We start from the raw sequence: 17,020 nt of genomic DNA, 5'->3' as shown, positions 1-17,020 counted from the left end.
AAGATGAAACAAATGAAATGGAACAACTGCATAAAAAATGAAATTATTCTCAGCATTCTGCTTATTTGCATTATAAAATAAATTTAAGAGTTCATATAGGAAACTAACATGTTAATACTCACACTCCAATGATTTCATTAACATACTGGAATGCATTTAGGAATATATGTTCAAATATTTTAAAGTGAAAAAATGTTGCATTAATTCTGAAATGTGTGGAAGTATTATGGATCTTTTAAAACTAGAGTTTACAATTAGATTCTTTTTTTAAAGGCATATATATTAACCAAATATTTGATCAAGCTCTTTTTCATGATTTTCTGGAAAGTGAAAGGCATCCTTCTGCATTTTCTTATAGCTTGATTTTTGATCACTGGCTTTTTTATATAAATAATTAAGATTGAAACATAGAAATCACTGTAAAAATGCCTTTGTCTTTTTCTTTTACTGAAGTTTCAAAAACCGAAGAATTTCAGAGCAAGAGAGAAATCAAGTATCAAGCTATTTAGTTTCTAAATAAGAAAGTTCAACAGTTATGAAACTTCTGTAAGTAGTTGACTTCTCTATTTGCTGCAATATTACTAGAAGCTAAATCTTCTGATATATTTTTTGTCTGCTTCCCCACCTGGGTTTGTGGACTATTTTTTGCAGGTTAAAAGATGTTCAGATTTTGCACAATGATTTTTGATAAGTTGATGTTAAATTAGCTCCTTATTCTTTAGATTTCTCCATTAGAATACCATACCTAAAGTATTCCATGATGAAAAAGTACCAGAAATATTAAATATTTATAAATGCATTCTATCTGATAAAAGAATAGTTTTGTAATTTTTGTTTGCTTTTTAATGTTAGGGTAAGCAACTTTGTGTAAATGTCAGGATATGAAGACATCTTTTGCATAGAGAATGATGTAAACCATATGGCCTATTCACAATCAATTGAATTACAAACCATGGCAGTTGCTACACTTTTAAGAGATGCTTATGTGGTCTTCCATTAAAGTTCCACTAATGTGACATTTGTAAAAAGGTTTATATTTAGATATACTTCCCATATCATATGTGAAGCCACAAAGAGCAAAAGCATCAATTCAAAGTGTTTATATATAAATTGACAGGTATCAACTCAAAAATTTCTCACTTCATGTGCCAGAATCTTTTTGGACTTTCAGGTTAATGTATGTTTCCATGTTTACAAGACCCTGGCTGTTAATAATGTTAAATTTTACTCATTAGGCAGGAAGAAGGATGTTAAAAATCATTGTTAGGCAGAGGAACATTAAAGTTAAAAATACTTTCCATATTTCATCTGTTAAACAATAGCAAATTTCTTATGAATCAGTGATACTGTAATTGAACTGGAGACATTTTTAGAGCAAGCTTGCTTTGGCTTTTTCACCCTCCGATTTGGAATCTGCTCACAGTACTGCCAGCTTAACCAAAAAGGATTAACTCTCATATCCAACTGAGAACACAGATAATTCTCAGTAATTGGTAAAAAATGAAGATGAATGGGGCTGAGAGATAAGGAGCAATTAGCTCATCAGCAGTTACAGCTGTGCACTCAATCCGGATCCATCTCTTGAGTCTCGGCCCCTTTTAAAAAACCTAAGCAGAATAAGCATAGGACACCCCCTCCCCAAAAAATTGCTATACCTGCCCATCATTTCTCTAGTCTTCCATTTTATTTCTTTACTATACAAAGACACCTGTCATAGCATGCTATGTAAATTACTACCTCTCTCAGGACCTATGTCTAAAGCCAATCTTCTTTTTAAACTTTTTTTTTTATAACAGAAACCAAATGACTACTGTAGACACTCTTAAATTCCCTGTCAATCGTTTCATTATAGCAGCATCATCTGTTTGAAAATATAAGCAATTCCCTCATCTAATTATAGGAAGGATTTGAGGTTCATTAACATTGCCAAGGCAGAGAATCCAGTGTGCAACTGCAGAGCTCTGCTTGGTGGCCTGCATTCTCAGTTTCCTTTTATTTGCTTTCTCAAGGTCTCCAAGACTTTTTCCTGAAATCATAAAATTAATTTTTTCCTTCCAAATGGACACGTGTGTTAGAAGAAAGGAAATGACTCCAATGTATTCTATTTCTGCAGAAATTCCTTTAAAAAAAAAAAAAAGGATAAGGAGATGGTCAGCAGGCAAAGACAATTTTATCTCCCTGTCTGCCTGTTGTTGTTTTCATATATATGTTTGTTTTGCTTTGTTGATTAGGAGACAGGAAAATTGAGGACTAAAGAATACAACCAAAGAATATGGCTATTAATCTCAAATCCAAACTCGAAACTTTTACATCTTTGTAACTATTCCAAGTTTGGCAAAATAAAAAAAGAATCATTTATTTGGGGCATGTGAACCATGCTTCTGTTTGTAGGTCACTAAATAGTATATATTTGCCTGTATTCCACAGTGTTCAAAAAGAGAAAATACTGAAGTCTTAAGATCACTTCCTTAAAGAAATAACAGCAGTTTGGGGGTTACAACTATAGTTTAAACAATGAGATTTTCTTGGGACATCTGTTTTGAGATCACATTTTGAATAGATATGAACTCATTTCCTACTAAGCAAGCAATCTACTATTGTTGATAACTGTTTACCAGCTCTATGACTCAGATATTAGCTAGTGGCAAAGGTCCCTCTTAAATCCTCTGAGTATTTTTTAAACTGTGTACATAGTGTTTTCCTTAAATTAAATGTTAACAGAAGTAAAAATACAGTCTTTTCCTGCCTCTTGGTAAATTGTAGTTCACAAAATTTTGCGCTTGGGAATAATATTTAATGTATTTACCTTTAAAGACTTATTTCCTTTGTTGTCATTAGTGAGGGGAGTAAGATACTAGGTTTAGCACATAGTTAAATAACATAGAAACTATTAAGAGATGCTCACTATGTCAATATTTATGTAATATTTAGAAACTAGAAGTAAAATTAAGTTTCCTTTATTTAGATTAAAATGACTGTGATTAATTTAGTATCCTCAAAAGTATGCATAATGACAAAAAAGGATAAACAGATAAAAACACAGCTATAGATATTATCAAATTGACCTTGGGTTCACCGGTTTTAAATTCTGTCTTTTCAATATCCCAGTTCCAATTTCCAAGCAGCATTTTTTAAGCTGGTTATGCAGATCAGTCCTTACAGCAAAAAAATAGCAATTTATCTGGCCTGTATGTTGTGGATAGTGTTGCCACTAAAAAGAAACCAGGACATTTTTCCTTCTTATCTGCTATGTAGCTCATATCAGCCAACCTGTCACAAGATAGTACTTGATATAAACAAGAGATTGCAAAGACATCTCAGTAATCAATATCAGGATGGCTACAGTATGGAAACCCCAACCAGTGCATATCATTTGTCTCAGCATCTATTTCTATGGCCAAATGAAGCATTAATTCAAATCATAAATCTATGGTGATTTAAATCTGGGAATGAGCACCTGCCTGCTTTAATGATTTATTTTGTACATTTCAGTAAGCAGGAGATTTGTCCATATGAACTGACAGGTCACCTTCAGATGCCAGGAGCAGACTGTTTATCACCATGCAGACTAGCATCTCATCTTAGCAAGTAAATATTAAACTAAAAGAATCCAATTGATTGTGGATGAGGGAGAATGGCGACATGGTCATATATTTTACTCAGCAAACTGCTGCTTCTCTCAGACTTATCCTGAGGTCCTCACTTCTTCCCAAAGTGATCACTCTGTTGGGAAGATGTAAGCTCAAGGTTACCACGTAAAATGAAGTATAAAATAATTATTTCTCAATGGCAAAGGTTTCTTCCAACGAATTTAGTGGCTGGTTTTTAAGATTCATATTATGAACTGAAAGGGTCATCTATACTAAAATTTTCCTATCAGTTCACCAATTCACATTGAGGCAAACCACACGAAAACAAAATCTGTTCTCATGGGCTATTGGGATTTACTTACAATCAAAGTGAAAAACAAAAGCAAAACAAAAAAAAATAGTGCACCTGTAAAGAAAAACCTAAAATGTTTAACAGTACTAGTGAGCTAGAAAGAACAGGAGGAAAAAAAAGAATACGGATTTGACTTCAGAAATGTCACTGACATTTGGACAAAAGTGAGCAGCAACATTCTATCATTTAAGTATCGCCTCTCTTAAGGGTTTTACTACTTCAAAGAGCCAACTAACAGCTTGATGAGAGTGGTAAGTTCGTGTTCTAAAATACAGACCCTGGAGATTCTTGGGATTCCTTTAGGAAGCCATATGCTTCAATACCACTTTCTAACTACTGAATGATACCTAATCCTCCTGGAGAACCCAGCAACCCTGTTATGACTGCCTGTTTACCAGATTGGATGCCTGTATTGTGATAACTTTTGTATTTTTAGACTGAACTAAAATTGAACCTACAACAAAATTAAAATGATGGAACAGCTGCCCCCCAAATTACACACAGAAGTGCATTTTAACAAGTAATACCTACCAGAAGGGGCAGGAAATCAGTGGAGGAAGCAGTTGATGGCAGTAAAAAGAGGAAGAAGGCATTTTCAGGAGGGAAAGTTTATGTAAACAGTAAGAGCAAAAGCAATACCAAAACTACGATTAACTTGACCAATGAACAAACAATGTGGTAAACAGACACTGCAATCAATAATGTGATAAACACTTGACAAACATTTTAGTTCTTGTGACGTAGATACTATGATTTGTGCTGTCTTCCACGTGTGCAATGTTAGGTTCAGAAAGTTTACATAACTTTTAAAATCACAGAACAAGGAATTATTGAATACTTACCAAGAGGCATGCTTTGTCCTCAGAACCACGGAATACTGGGGCCATAGAAGCTGCTCAATTCATCAGCTGCTTTAATTGATACAAGCTCAGCCTTCCATCTTCCACACCACTCTGCAGCCTCCCCAACCTACCCAGGACTCCCCAAACTCACGTTCCCTGCTTTCTAGATTCATGAGTGAGTGGAGGTCCTCATGAAAGACAGTGCTATAAATAGCCAACTTTCAGAGGATATCAGTATGTGAGAATAGGGTGAAAATGACAATGACGTCATTTTCTTTAATACTAATCCTTCTAGGAACATTAAAGTAAATTTCTACTCCTGGTTCAAACTGATAAAAGGAATTCTAGTTGTTTCTTTTTTAAGCCATTATACAATAATTGAAGTAATCTATAATTTGGTCACTAAACAAAGACTTCTATATGGTATTGAAAATTAAATGTACACCAATGCTTAGTTAAGAGACTTCTTTTTTCTGGTCGCTGGTTTCCCCACAGCCTACTTCGGCTTCACTGCTCAGGAAAATACAGAGGTACCATGTTTACACATATTTTTCTTTAAATGTTGTTAACTTGGCTATTTTAGGAATACTCCACCACAACATCAACCACCAAGAACAGTCTGTAGTGGAGACCTACTCTGTTAAAATTTTGAAAAAATCCAGACTAGGTTTTGAATGACAACTGTGATTTATAATAGCTAACTGCTTGGTTTTAACAAGTGTTCAATTTCGCCCTTGAGCCAAAGTAAAAGGTTTTCATTTAAAGAAGCATATACTTAATAGTTCTGAAAGCAGAACTGTAATTCTTTCATTTTATTTCAAAAGTGTATTAACTTTTAAAACTCTAAATTTACCCATGCAAACCATGATATAAACAATTCTCTGGCTTCACTGTTTCTCCAGAGAAGAATTCACAAAGGCAAGTGCTAAGCCTCTCGTAGGTTCTTTCAGTTTTACAGTCATCTCTCTGGGCTCTCCCCCCTGTTACTGCGACCTTCCAGGAACTGCCACCACCATGGACTCTTGGTTCAGGCCTTTGCTGCCAGGTCTTTTTAGTTCTGTTTATGTAGTTCAGCTGAAATCTTCTATGTGCCTCCCCCCATCATTAAAAGCTGTCCTTTAGCATCATTGAAACAGTGATATTTTGTGCTTTACATATGTATCTAAAACTTACTTTCCACTCTACAATTCATGTCAACCATATGTTTTCAGAGAGTTATTGTGAAAATGATTATTACTACAATCCATAGTTTTCCTTTGTATACCCTTAACTATGTCTTAATGAATTGAAAGTAGCGAACTACTGATTAACGTAACAAATAATCTGCTAACTTGCCACATGGGAAAGAGAATTACTGTTTCCTCCATGAGCATATGTCAAATATAATCTCATCCACATATCATACAGTGTCCAAATTTCTCTTATTGAATAGTTTCTGCATGTTAAGCAGGAACAATACAGGGTAGAAGTAGAATAAAATGTTTTACCACAGCAGCATCTATAGATTTAATACAAAAATGAATCCACATTTGAAGTTCTGCTTGAAAAAATAAATTGCTGAAATGGATATATTTCATTGTAAAACTATTCCATTTGATTTGACTGTGACAATTAACTTTTCATCTCTCTCCATGTAGTTGTTTTTAAAATGAGAGACACATTGACAATGATTATGAATAAAAATAACTAATCAGCAGCATAATTCTTACATTTCACTGTTTGCACAGTTTGCAGTACTCCTACTTTAGCCATGGGTTCACTTTCCACAGTTTGAGTGATCTGCAGTCAACCAAGATCCAAAAATACGGAATGGCAAATTCCAGAAAAGGAATTTAAATAACTTTTGCTTTAGTATTTTATTATAATTGTTCCATTCATTATTAGGTTTTTTTTGTTAATCTCTTATCATGTATAACTTATAAATTAAACTTTATCACAGGTATATATGTATAGCATAAAATATAGATATAATTTTAGGGAACCACTGGAGGTCTTAGAAAGTGTTTCTCATAGATATATGATATATACTACATACCACTATATATGTTTTGCTGCTAATGGTAGTTAATTTGTTACTTGATAACAAATGCATTAACAAAATACAAAAATAAAGTATAGGATTTCATTTGTACATATTTTCTCTTACATATACTCAATATGTTTTCCTATTTATTCAAACATTTATGCAATGAGATGTTAATTCAAAACTTACAATAGAAGCTTCAGTCACAAAGTTGATCTTATAATAAAAAATGTCACTAATAATTTATGTAGAGTGCATGTTGTTGGAGATACAAAATATTATTTTAGAAATGTACACTTATTTCAAACTAAATGACCAAAGTTTTTGATTGAAAAGTAAACAATTCTGTAGCAGAGTGATTACAAGAAGTTTCGGTGAACATAAAACTTACCGACACTTGAATTCATGTCCCCATTTTCAGAATCTGCTCCATGTTGGTTATTACTGGCATGATAGTTGCTCATAGCTTCTAATTTGATTTTTTTCACCTTCATTGCTTCGGCAATAGCTGCATTGGTAGCGGCGGCAGCTGCTGCAGCTGCTGCTGTCAGACCTTAAAAGAATAAATTAAAAATGAGGTAATATAAATTTTATTTTTCATGAAATAGTCCATGTACTTTATATAATACACATAAAAACATATATTAGAAAATCTGATTCTTTTCCATAATGCTCTGATAACATATATTCATTTCCAACTAAAGAAACTACATCGATACAAGGAGTAATGTGCTCTTCAAACTCTCAAATTAGATATTAGCAGAAACATAATTCATACTTAAAGGACAGTAGTGAAAGTACAACCAATATTGTTTTTCAAGGAAAGTAACCTGACCATGTCATTCCCTGTTTAAAATCCCTAGAGCCCAGAAAGAAGGGAAAATTCTGACTTCTTGCTACATCTATAATAGTTTTCATTGTGAAGTGTAAACCTGCTTCATTACTATGTCAGCTTCCTCACCATATCTTGTCCCATGTTGGTTGATATCAAACATGCCGCCATTACCCACACGAGTGCATGCCTTGCCTCAGCTTTCTTCCATGCCATTCCCATTGTCTGGACTCTTCTTGCCCCATGACGCACTTCCCTGACTTCTCATCCTCCAGAAAAACCCTACTCTCTTTAGGAGTCTTACTCCCAGCTGCACAGATGCTTTGTCTACTTCTCTCCCTGTGGAGCACGTGTATACTTCTATTAGGGTGCATGCTATGCTACAGTGTAATGTCTGTTTGCCTGTTTCCCTCATTACATTTTAAACTACTCAGTTGCAAGGACTACATCTTACTGAATAGTTTGGTATTCCTAGCATTCAAGAAAAATAAAATACAGTAGCTAATACTTTGCTTCTACTCATTAAATTTAAGTGGTGACACAATGATTTAATCATTTTAACAGCTCTATATGATTGATTAACATCGCCCTTACTTTACAGTTTAAGAAGCACAGCATAGGATTGAAAACAGTATGATCTGGAGTTGACATTTCTCGCCATGGCACCAGGAAGTTTGTGGAGAACAGTTCGTCTCTGTTCATCCAGACACCAGGAGGCAGAAGTAGTCATGAGATAGAATTTGAGGCCAGAATGTAACAGCCATGCAATTTTGCCTTTATATAAGAATATTTATATAGATAAATAGCCAGCAGATGTTTTGAGCAGGGGAATGGTTTGTCTTCCATAAATATGAAAACTCTTACCAAGTCAATTCTCTGCAGCCTGCGATCCCTGCTCTGCATAATGACAGACACTGGAATGTATGAATCATCTCTCCTAATTCTAAAACTTAGACCATGTATGAGACACTATATATCTCCTCTGCACCCCCACCCCCCTATTCTTTGTGCCATGGCTGCTTTAGTATTTCTAACTACAGTGTTCCAGCCCTGTTTGAATTTATCTGTGTGATTTATTTCCACTCCCAGCTGGTGGATTAGGGACTGAGCACCCTTCTCCTCTTTTTCCTCCCCACTAATCATCCCTTCTAGTTACTACAGCAAATAAGTTACAGCCCAAGGAATTCTAAGAAAGTCTTTGTCAGTGGAAGTCTCTACTGTGTTGTTAGAGGTGAGGCAACCTCATCTTTTCCTTAAGATCAGACCAAAAAGGCCCCTTCAACTTTCACCCCAAAGCAACAAGAGGTTCAGATGGGATCTTCGCATGGAAAACTGTTAAACCACTCCTTAAAAGGCACTGATCTAAATTCAAAGACTCCATCTGGGTTTGGTCTGAACATTCATTACCTTTTAAGTCACAATTTGAACTTATTCTCTCATCTTCCTATGATTGAATTCTCTCCCCCAATTACTCATTTCCTTCAAAGATGTCTCAGAACATTCTCTTTCCTGTTCTCTTAAAATTCTCTTTGTGTTTCCCAGCAAAATCTCTTTTCCTTGATTTTGTTTTGAGACCAATAGGAACATCCCAGTTATCCCCTCTCTCAGTCCCCTGATGTTGACCTATCTCCAGTTTATGATATTCCTGAAATCTTTGTCTGATTTATGCTGCAAGCAAGTCTTGTTGATTTTATTCAAATAATATAAGTAAACCTACAACTTGATATATGATTACTATTTTTGTATAGATCCATCAAATTAAGTAGCATAAAACAAAATTATACATGATATGGCCTCATAAAAGCCATCAAATCTTCCGGGTATTGTTTATCTGTAAAACCATTCTAAATCCCAAAGGGAAAATATAAGTCTTTAATACTTTAAACTATGTTAAGCATTCCACATACTACTTAGCAAAAACTAGACTTGCTATACATTCTAGTTCCTCAACAAGTAAAGTCCAAGCCTAGCTATGATTCCTGAAGGATATCTGTAGACTGGCACAGATATGAAGATCTGGAAGAATTAGACTTATCTTTACATGACTGTCTTTGCTCTTGGCTATTTTCCCAAATATACATATCTAATATATATTCCTAATATATAATATATATGTATATGTGTATATATACGCATATATATATACACATATACATATATATGAAACAAGAGGGTGAGCCCCAGGCTGTGACTTACAGTGGCTACCTGATCCCTAATGGAACAGTGAGAGAAGGTGGCCCTTACACTCATCATGATCAACACAGGTCTCCCTCTCTTCACTCTGCTACAGCACCCAAAGCACAAGGGCCCATCTTCCCTGGAACTACACATCAGTAACCCAGCCTGCTTCATCCCAACCCCTGGTCCTGGAGGAGGGGATGCCAGCAGAACAGACAGAGGCGATGAGGTGCTGACAGCAGCAGTGATGACTGATGGCTAAGAAAAAAACATTAAAAAAAAAAAAACAATGCAAATCTCCAGATGTAGCTTGTAAACAGAGGAAATATGGAACCAGAGTCTTGGGGGTGGGAAGAAGCAGGAAAGGTGGGAGAGGGGCAGGACTGCTTCTTGTTACTAGTGCCCCACATGAAGGGGGAGAAGGCCTCCAGCAGAAGCCCAGGTCCCCCTTATGTGGTTGCCACAGGGAACCTGGGCCTCACCTTGACAACGGCTGACCCCCTGCATGTCTGCCACTGCAATAGATCCTCCTCAAATCCCAGGATGATGGCAGTGTGGGCTGGGGGCCTAAATGAAGAGGGGGTAGAGGATTCAAACAACTGCCTTCCTTCCTGTACTCCAAAGAAGGCCTAAACTTTTAAAAAATAATTTTTATAATGTTATTATTAATCAGATCTCATTTATAGTAATTCCTTTTCAAGTCACAAATTCCAAAAGATATACATATGTCAAACACACATGCACATATACATGCTATAACTTATCTGAAGTGCTTTTTAATATCCTATTGTTAGTCCAGTGTCATGAAGGAAGAAACATATGCAACAGTTCCTCTATCTCATCTAGCTGTTTGATAGGTGCTCGGTTTTAATTCTTCAGCAACTTCCATCTTCAATATTCTCCATTTCCATTGCTGTCTCTCATACCCCATGCAAGTGTTCATCTTTTATTCTCCTCCATTTCCAGTGCCTTCCACCAGGTACAAGCTAATTTTCTTCCTAAGGGTCCTGGTATAAACTCTTAACCACTTCAACTTTCTCTACTTCCATTTTTTTATTACTCATGCAAAAGTCTGCATAACCACATGAAAATGAAGATCTGATCATAGCACTCCAGGCCTATGCTTAGGATCAAGTTGAATGCTTCAGATGGCTGTCTGGGTCCATTGTGCTCCATTCTCTTACAGTTTGTATGGAATAATATCTCCTTCACCTCTGTCTTGAATTTTTGTGCTCCAAAGATAACACCTTCTTTACTTCCTCTAGTAAACTACACAATTAGTCTTTGCATGTGATGTTTCCATTCTCAAGAGAAAGTCTCCAGTCCCTACTCCAGATACGCCCAAGCCCCTCCATTGACGGCTTATATACTGCACTTGCAGAAGAGGCTGAGTTTCCTTCACAACATTCCAGGAATGAGCTCAAGGCTGAGTCTTCCCAAGAGCCATGCTAACCTTCCCCAGTGTATGCCTCGGGTAGAGTCAGGGACCCAACTGCCTGTGTTATCCCCGCTGCTGGCTGTGAGTGTACCATCCTCAGCTGCACAGCACCATCAGCCCTGGAGCTTTCAAACCTTGCAAAAAGCTTAGCCATACAACCTGAGATTCTGGCACAGCACTTACTTTCTGTAGGTTTATCTTTGGTTGATTTTACTATTATACCCATACCACGTGGGTAGAGATAAGTGGTCCTTTGAACTATTTCTTAGTCCTCTTTTTCGGGGATGTTACTGAAGGAGGTGAGATTAAGACTAGCAGTCTACTTAGATTATAGCACCAAAAATGCAAAAATATCTTCATAGTATATATTTCCAAAAAAATCTACCATAATACCTGGCAAAAACTGTCAGTGAAAGAAAACAGTTTCAAACTATCTTACTTGGAAAACCACAGGAGAAATGTGGTAATTATTTTGACATTGTCAATGAAAAGCCATTTACAATATTATTTTATACTATTAGAAATGTGAACATATTAGGAGTAGCAAATCTCATTCATAGTATACCTTGCCTAAAGCTGCAGAGAAACAGAAAAGATTCATCTCATCTACATTTACTGTACTTCCTATTGGCCTTTCAAATCCCTGATGTAATTCGTGAATCCCCTCCAACTTGCTGTCCTTAGTATAAAATCAGGTTATTTTCCATACACTAGCCTTTTTTACATAAAGGTTCCATTGTATATGTCATACCTTAATGGGATTGCCTAAAAAAAAAAAAAAGAAAAAGAAAGAAAAAAAAAAAAGAAAACAAATGTAATAAATTAAAAAAAAAAAAAACTCAAGTCTTCGGTCTATACTACATAAAGAGTTCAAAAAAACAGAATGACTGCATTTTCCAAGTAACTTCAATTGTCCACGTCTATAAATTTTGGTAACTCCTAACATTTACCATACTTTTTAACATCCGTTATCACCCTTTTCCTGCTTATTATGGGTCTCCCCTTGCCTCAGATTCATGGACTTTTGGTATACACTACTCCTTAGCCCATTCTGAAGTACTTTATACTGCAAATTATCACTGGTTCTAATTTCCCAAAGAAAATAAATCAATTTTTTCAGAGCCGCATTATAGAGCACTGTGATAAGCCACCACCTGTGATCCTGGCATTGTATATGGGATTCAGTTCCTGTCCCCAGGCTGCTTTACTTCCAATGCAGCTCCCTGTTACTGCACCTGGGAAAGCAGAAAATGGCGCAAGTGCTTAGGCCCCTGCCACCCACCTGGGAGACAAGTTAGAAGTTCCTGGTTCCTGGCTTCATACTGGCTCATCTCCCACCATCGTGGCCATTTGGTAGTGAGGCAACAGATAGAAAATCTCTCTGTCTCTCCCTCTTTCTGTAACTCTAGCTTTCAAATAAACAAATAACTTAAAAAAATTAATTTTCCCTCTAAAATAGACAAAACACTGTTTCTCAGAGTGACATCAGACAGCAAATTCAGCAACAGTGCACAGGAAAAATGGAAGGTGAACCTTCCTTGGAACCACAGAATCAAGTCTATTCTGCTATAGCAGGGGAATCTCCATTTTGCATTTCAAGCAATTAGTTCTGCTGCTCATTCCTCTTAGATGTTGACAATAACCTGAATTTGTATTTTAGCAAGCTCTCTTTTTGATTCTTAAAGCATACTCACTTTTGAAAACCACTGCAATGGTTATCTGCTTGATTAATAAGCATTTATTGTATAATACACTTGTTTTTATTTTTTATTTCATAAATGTGAATTTACAAAGTGCAACTTTTGTATTGTTGTGGCTTCCCCCCCCCAACCTCCCTCCCTCCCGTGTCCCTCCCCTCTCCCTCTCCCTCTCCCATCCTTCCCTTTATCGAGTTTCATTTTCAATTACCTTCATATACTGAAGATCAACTTAGTATATACTAAGCAAGGATTTCAACAGGCTGCATTCACACAACCGCACAAGGTATAGGGTACTGTTCGACTAGTAGTGTTTTGATGTTTCATAGTAAAACACATTAAGGACAGAGATCCTACGTGGGGAGCATGTACCCAGTGACTCCCGTTGTTGATTTAACAATTGGCACTCTTATTTATGACGTCAGCAATCACCCGAGACTTTTGCTATGAGCTGTCTAGGTTAATACACTTTTGTGTAAGTTTTCCACCCAGATTTCTTTTTCCCATTGGAGGAAAATGATATCTATCAAGAGAGATGATAGATTCATAGATAGATAACATATATAATGAACAAATGAATGATTAAATGATCTGTTACATTAAGGACTGACTTACCCATCTATTTTACCATGCTAAACTTACTTTCACTCACTCAAAGAATATATGTGCTATCTCATTCACCAAGACAAAAACATGTACTGAACTGAGAAACCAAATGTAGTATAACCTAATTTTATTTTAAAAGATTCTGTTGCTTCTTGGCCTTTTGGCTCAGATCAAGTGCAAAAGATTCTAAACCCAGTTTTATCACCAACAAGAGGGAAATTTAACATGCACTTAAAATTAATTTTCCATGGCTAAAAATAATAGATTGAAAAATGTTTTGTTTTAAAAAGGCACTTTCCCATGTATTACACACTCTTAGACCTTTCCTGAACACCAATGGAGCTGTGCATCAAACTTAGGTTAGTATCTAGTATGCCTTCTATGATGCAAAAATATTTGTGCTTCTTTTTCTTTCCTATTTGAACTTGACAGACAATCATCACTTGCAATTTAACACAATGAATATGTTTTCTACACAGAACTAAGAATCAGGCTTCTATATCATTGCCTGAATTATTATGTAAACTCACTGCCCTGGGTATTATTGTGCTTGGCTTTTTCAGAACAAATTCTCTATTATTTTCTAAATTGGCTACTATCAAAACTTTTACCTTGGGTACTCAATTTATTTTACTTTTACTATTTTATGTTCCTTTCCTTTAAAGTTATTGTTGAGTAAGTGATTGGCATGGACATTACTATGTATCTAAGCTCACTATCCTATTACAAATAAGTATAATATGGAGGTTGGAAAAAAGCAGAGAGACTTTGAACAATATGCATCAAGCCTATTCGGGATAGTGTAGCAAGTTGTATAATGTTACTGGCTTAAAAATTCCCATCTCTAAAAACAGAGATAACAATTCTGACTCACAAGAGTGTTGTGAAGAATTAAGGTGAAATAACATATATAACAGTATGAGCAAATTTTAAGTGCACTGCAAATGGCAGACAATAATACAGTACTAGTACCTAATTATATCCATTATCTCCTTTTGTTTAGTATTGCCTTTGTTCAGTTACAAACAAAAAAATGCAAATATGACAAAAGGCATTTAGCCACATAGAATTAGAATGTAGCCATTTGACAAAAGGGTATCTAAATACCATGTTTCTAGCAAATCACTTCACTTAGTTGTCTCTGTTGATCAAATTTATTATAAAATCACTAAATCTACTCTTGTGCTAGACTGATACAAAGTCTTTGCTATTTCACATAAAATATCCTAAGACTAATCCATGAATTTATCTTTTGGAAGGTAAGCAGGCATTGCTACCATTTAAGAATACCTTTTTTTTTTTTTTTTAATTTGTAAGGGTTGCATTTTCTTCTGCTTTCAACTTTAATAAAACATCATTTAAATTCTTCAAATGTCATCATACAATTCTTATTATTCTCTTTAAAAACAAAAAAAGTATTCCAATTCTATTTTTTAAATAAGTTAGTACCCTTAGTTATAAATAGGAGATTACAACTGTAGATTATAAATATCAATAAAACAGACATATTGCTGTCGAATTCTTTCTGTGATCTGTTTGTTTGCTCATTAACTTGAAAGGTTCGATCTTTGATCTTCGGTTTCAAAGACATCAAGATGACTTCCAAATGTTTGATATGTTGTCTACATTTACATTGCATTCCATATAAAATGTATTTCCCAAAAGCTAATGGTTAAATAAAATTGGTTACATCCAAGAGATGTTGAAGTATTCAAACCTTCCATATGATAGATTCTTTATTAGTCTATGTATCTTTTCTCAGATTTAGAGGATACAATTTTAAAGACGCAGTAGAATCGCCAATGGTACTTATTATTAATATTCTGGAATTGATAAGTTATTTATGTCTGGCATTCTTCCTACTGATTATTCAGGGAGACAGGCGGCTTATAAATATCTCATCACTCTACCGTCACAGAAATTTCATCGACAGTGCTCATGCACAGCTATTAGCAATATGAATCTAACCATTACAAGAAGGAGGAAAATCGAACATGTGGCATTAATACGCAGTCCTGGTTCCTAACCATCTGATAGGCAGATGGTGTGAAGCGGATTCTCCAGCTGAAATGAAGGGGCACATCATTTAAAACCTTGTTTGCATTCTAACTGATATGAGTGCCATATTGATATACATGATACATCATGGCAGTATTTGAACAATCTAGTTTGTTTCAGTCATAAATGTTTACAGCCTTGTTTTTTTAATCTTATAAGCATGTTCAGAAGAGTGTATTTTTAATTTATGAAACCTATTGTTTACTTCTGTTGAACTAGAAGATTAGTGGAAAGCAGGAATATTAAATTACTTCAACCAGAGCAATATAAACAAGACAGATGAATAAAGTGGGTTTCTATTTTCAATAAGATGTTAGCAAAGGAATTTTAAAATTAGCCCAGGCATTTTGTACATTAAATGCATTTATTCATTTAAACCTTCCAGCTATTTTTTCCCCAAGTGACATACAGAGAAACTTAATGCTTTACATAGTCATTCATTTAAAACTCTCACTATGTGCAATTAATCTTGTCCAACAATTCAATTCAGAAAGTAAAACATCAAAAAGCATAGTTCAATTCAACAGTCATTACTGTGAAGTAATCTTTTCTGCTCCTGACAGTTTCTATAGACTGCAAAACTCCATTGAAGGTACACTGTAACTTCCATATGAGTTTGAAATACAACTCAATTGAAATCACTCCAAGTCTTAGAACTCTTGGCTCAATATAACAACTTGAAAACATCATTAGATTTTTTTCACCCTATTTTCCTCGTATCTTCACTTAAGTACCATTTCTTCCCCAACAAACTAACACTAATTTTCAGTTATTTTGTTTCTCAATGCTTCCCAAATAAATTAAAATTATGATTGAAACATGCCTGTCCTCACTCTTCCGTGATTAAATAACCAAACGATAAGCTAGAATAAGTAACTTAATTGTGAATGTGGTTGCATTGAAGACTTTCAGTGTGAACTTATCTTAGACTCATTTTTCTTTCCTTTGAGACATATTGTATTTTGCAGTAAAAAAGAAAAATTGATCCTTGAATCCATTAATGGAAACATTCTGTATTCCAGTTTTGCTTTTCAATTGTTCACAATTTTTCAAATGTTTAATTTAACAACAAGAAAACCACTAGTGTAAACAAATACACAATAAGAAAGATGTCATTATAATACTGATCATTATTAATAAATAGACATCAGGTTTGACACTCTTTTTCTGTCTAATTTAAAATTTCAATTTCCCAGAGTGAAGAGGTTATAACGACGGTGAAGTCAAAGGTAGAAAACACCATTAAGGATGCCATTCAACTAAACTGAAGTATCGAGGAATTATCTAGAAAGTTTTTTAAATATCTCACCTTCTGATCACTGACTCATAGAAACAACATAAAACATAATCAATGGCATTTTTAAGCTACTATACTTGGGATTAAATACAATGTCAACTTGTTTG

General features: G+C 35.1%; 1 protein-coding gene across 1 annotated transcript in view; it reads right to left on the bottom strand.

The window, feature by feature from the left end:
- Positions 1 to 17,020, bottom strand: part of DACH1 (dachshund family transcription factor 1) — a 435,821-nt gene that overhangs the window by 193,928 nt on the left and 224,873 nt on the right. The window contains exon 3 of the mRNA XM_062195305.1: positions 7,199 to 7,360. Coding sequence (XP_062051289.1) covers positions 7,199 to 7,360 — 162 coding nt within the window. The remainder of the gene's footprint in view (positions 1 to 7,198; positions 7,361 to 17,020) is intronic.

Source organism: Lepus europaeus, chromosome 6, assembly GCF_033115175.1.
Source record: "Lepus europaeus isolate LE1 chromosome 6, mLepTim1.pri, whole genome shotgun sequence".
In the NCBI taxonomy this organism is placed as follows: Eukaryota; Metazoa; Chordata; class Mammalia; order Lagomorpha; family Leporidae; genus Lepus; species Lepus europaeus.
The sequence above is the reverse complement of the archived record's forward strand: the minus strand, read 5'-3'. Positions and strand labels throughout refer to the sequence as shown.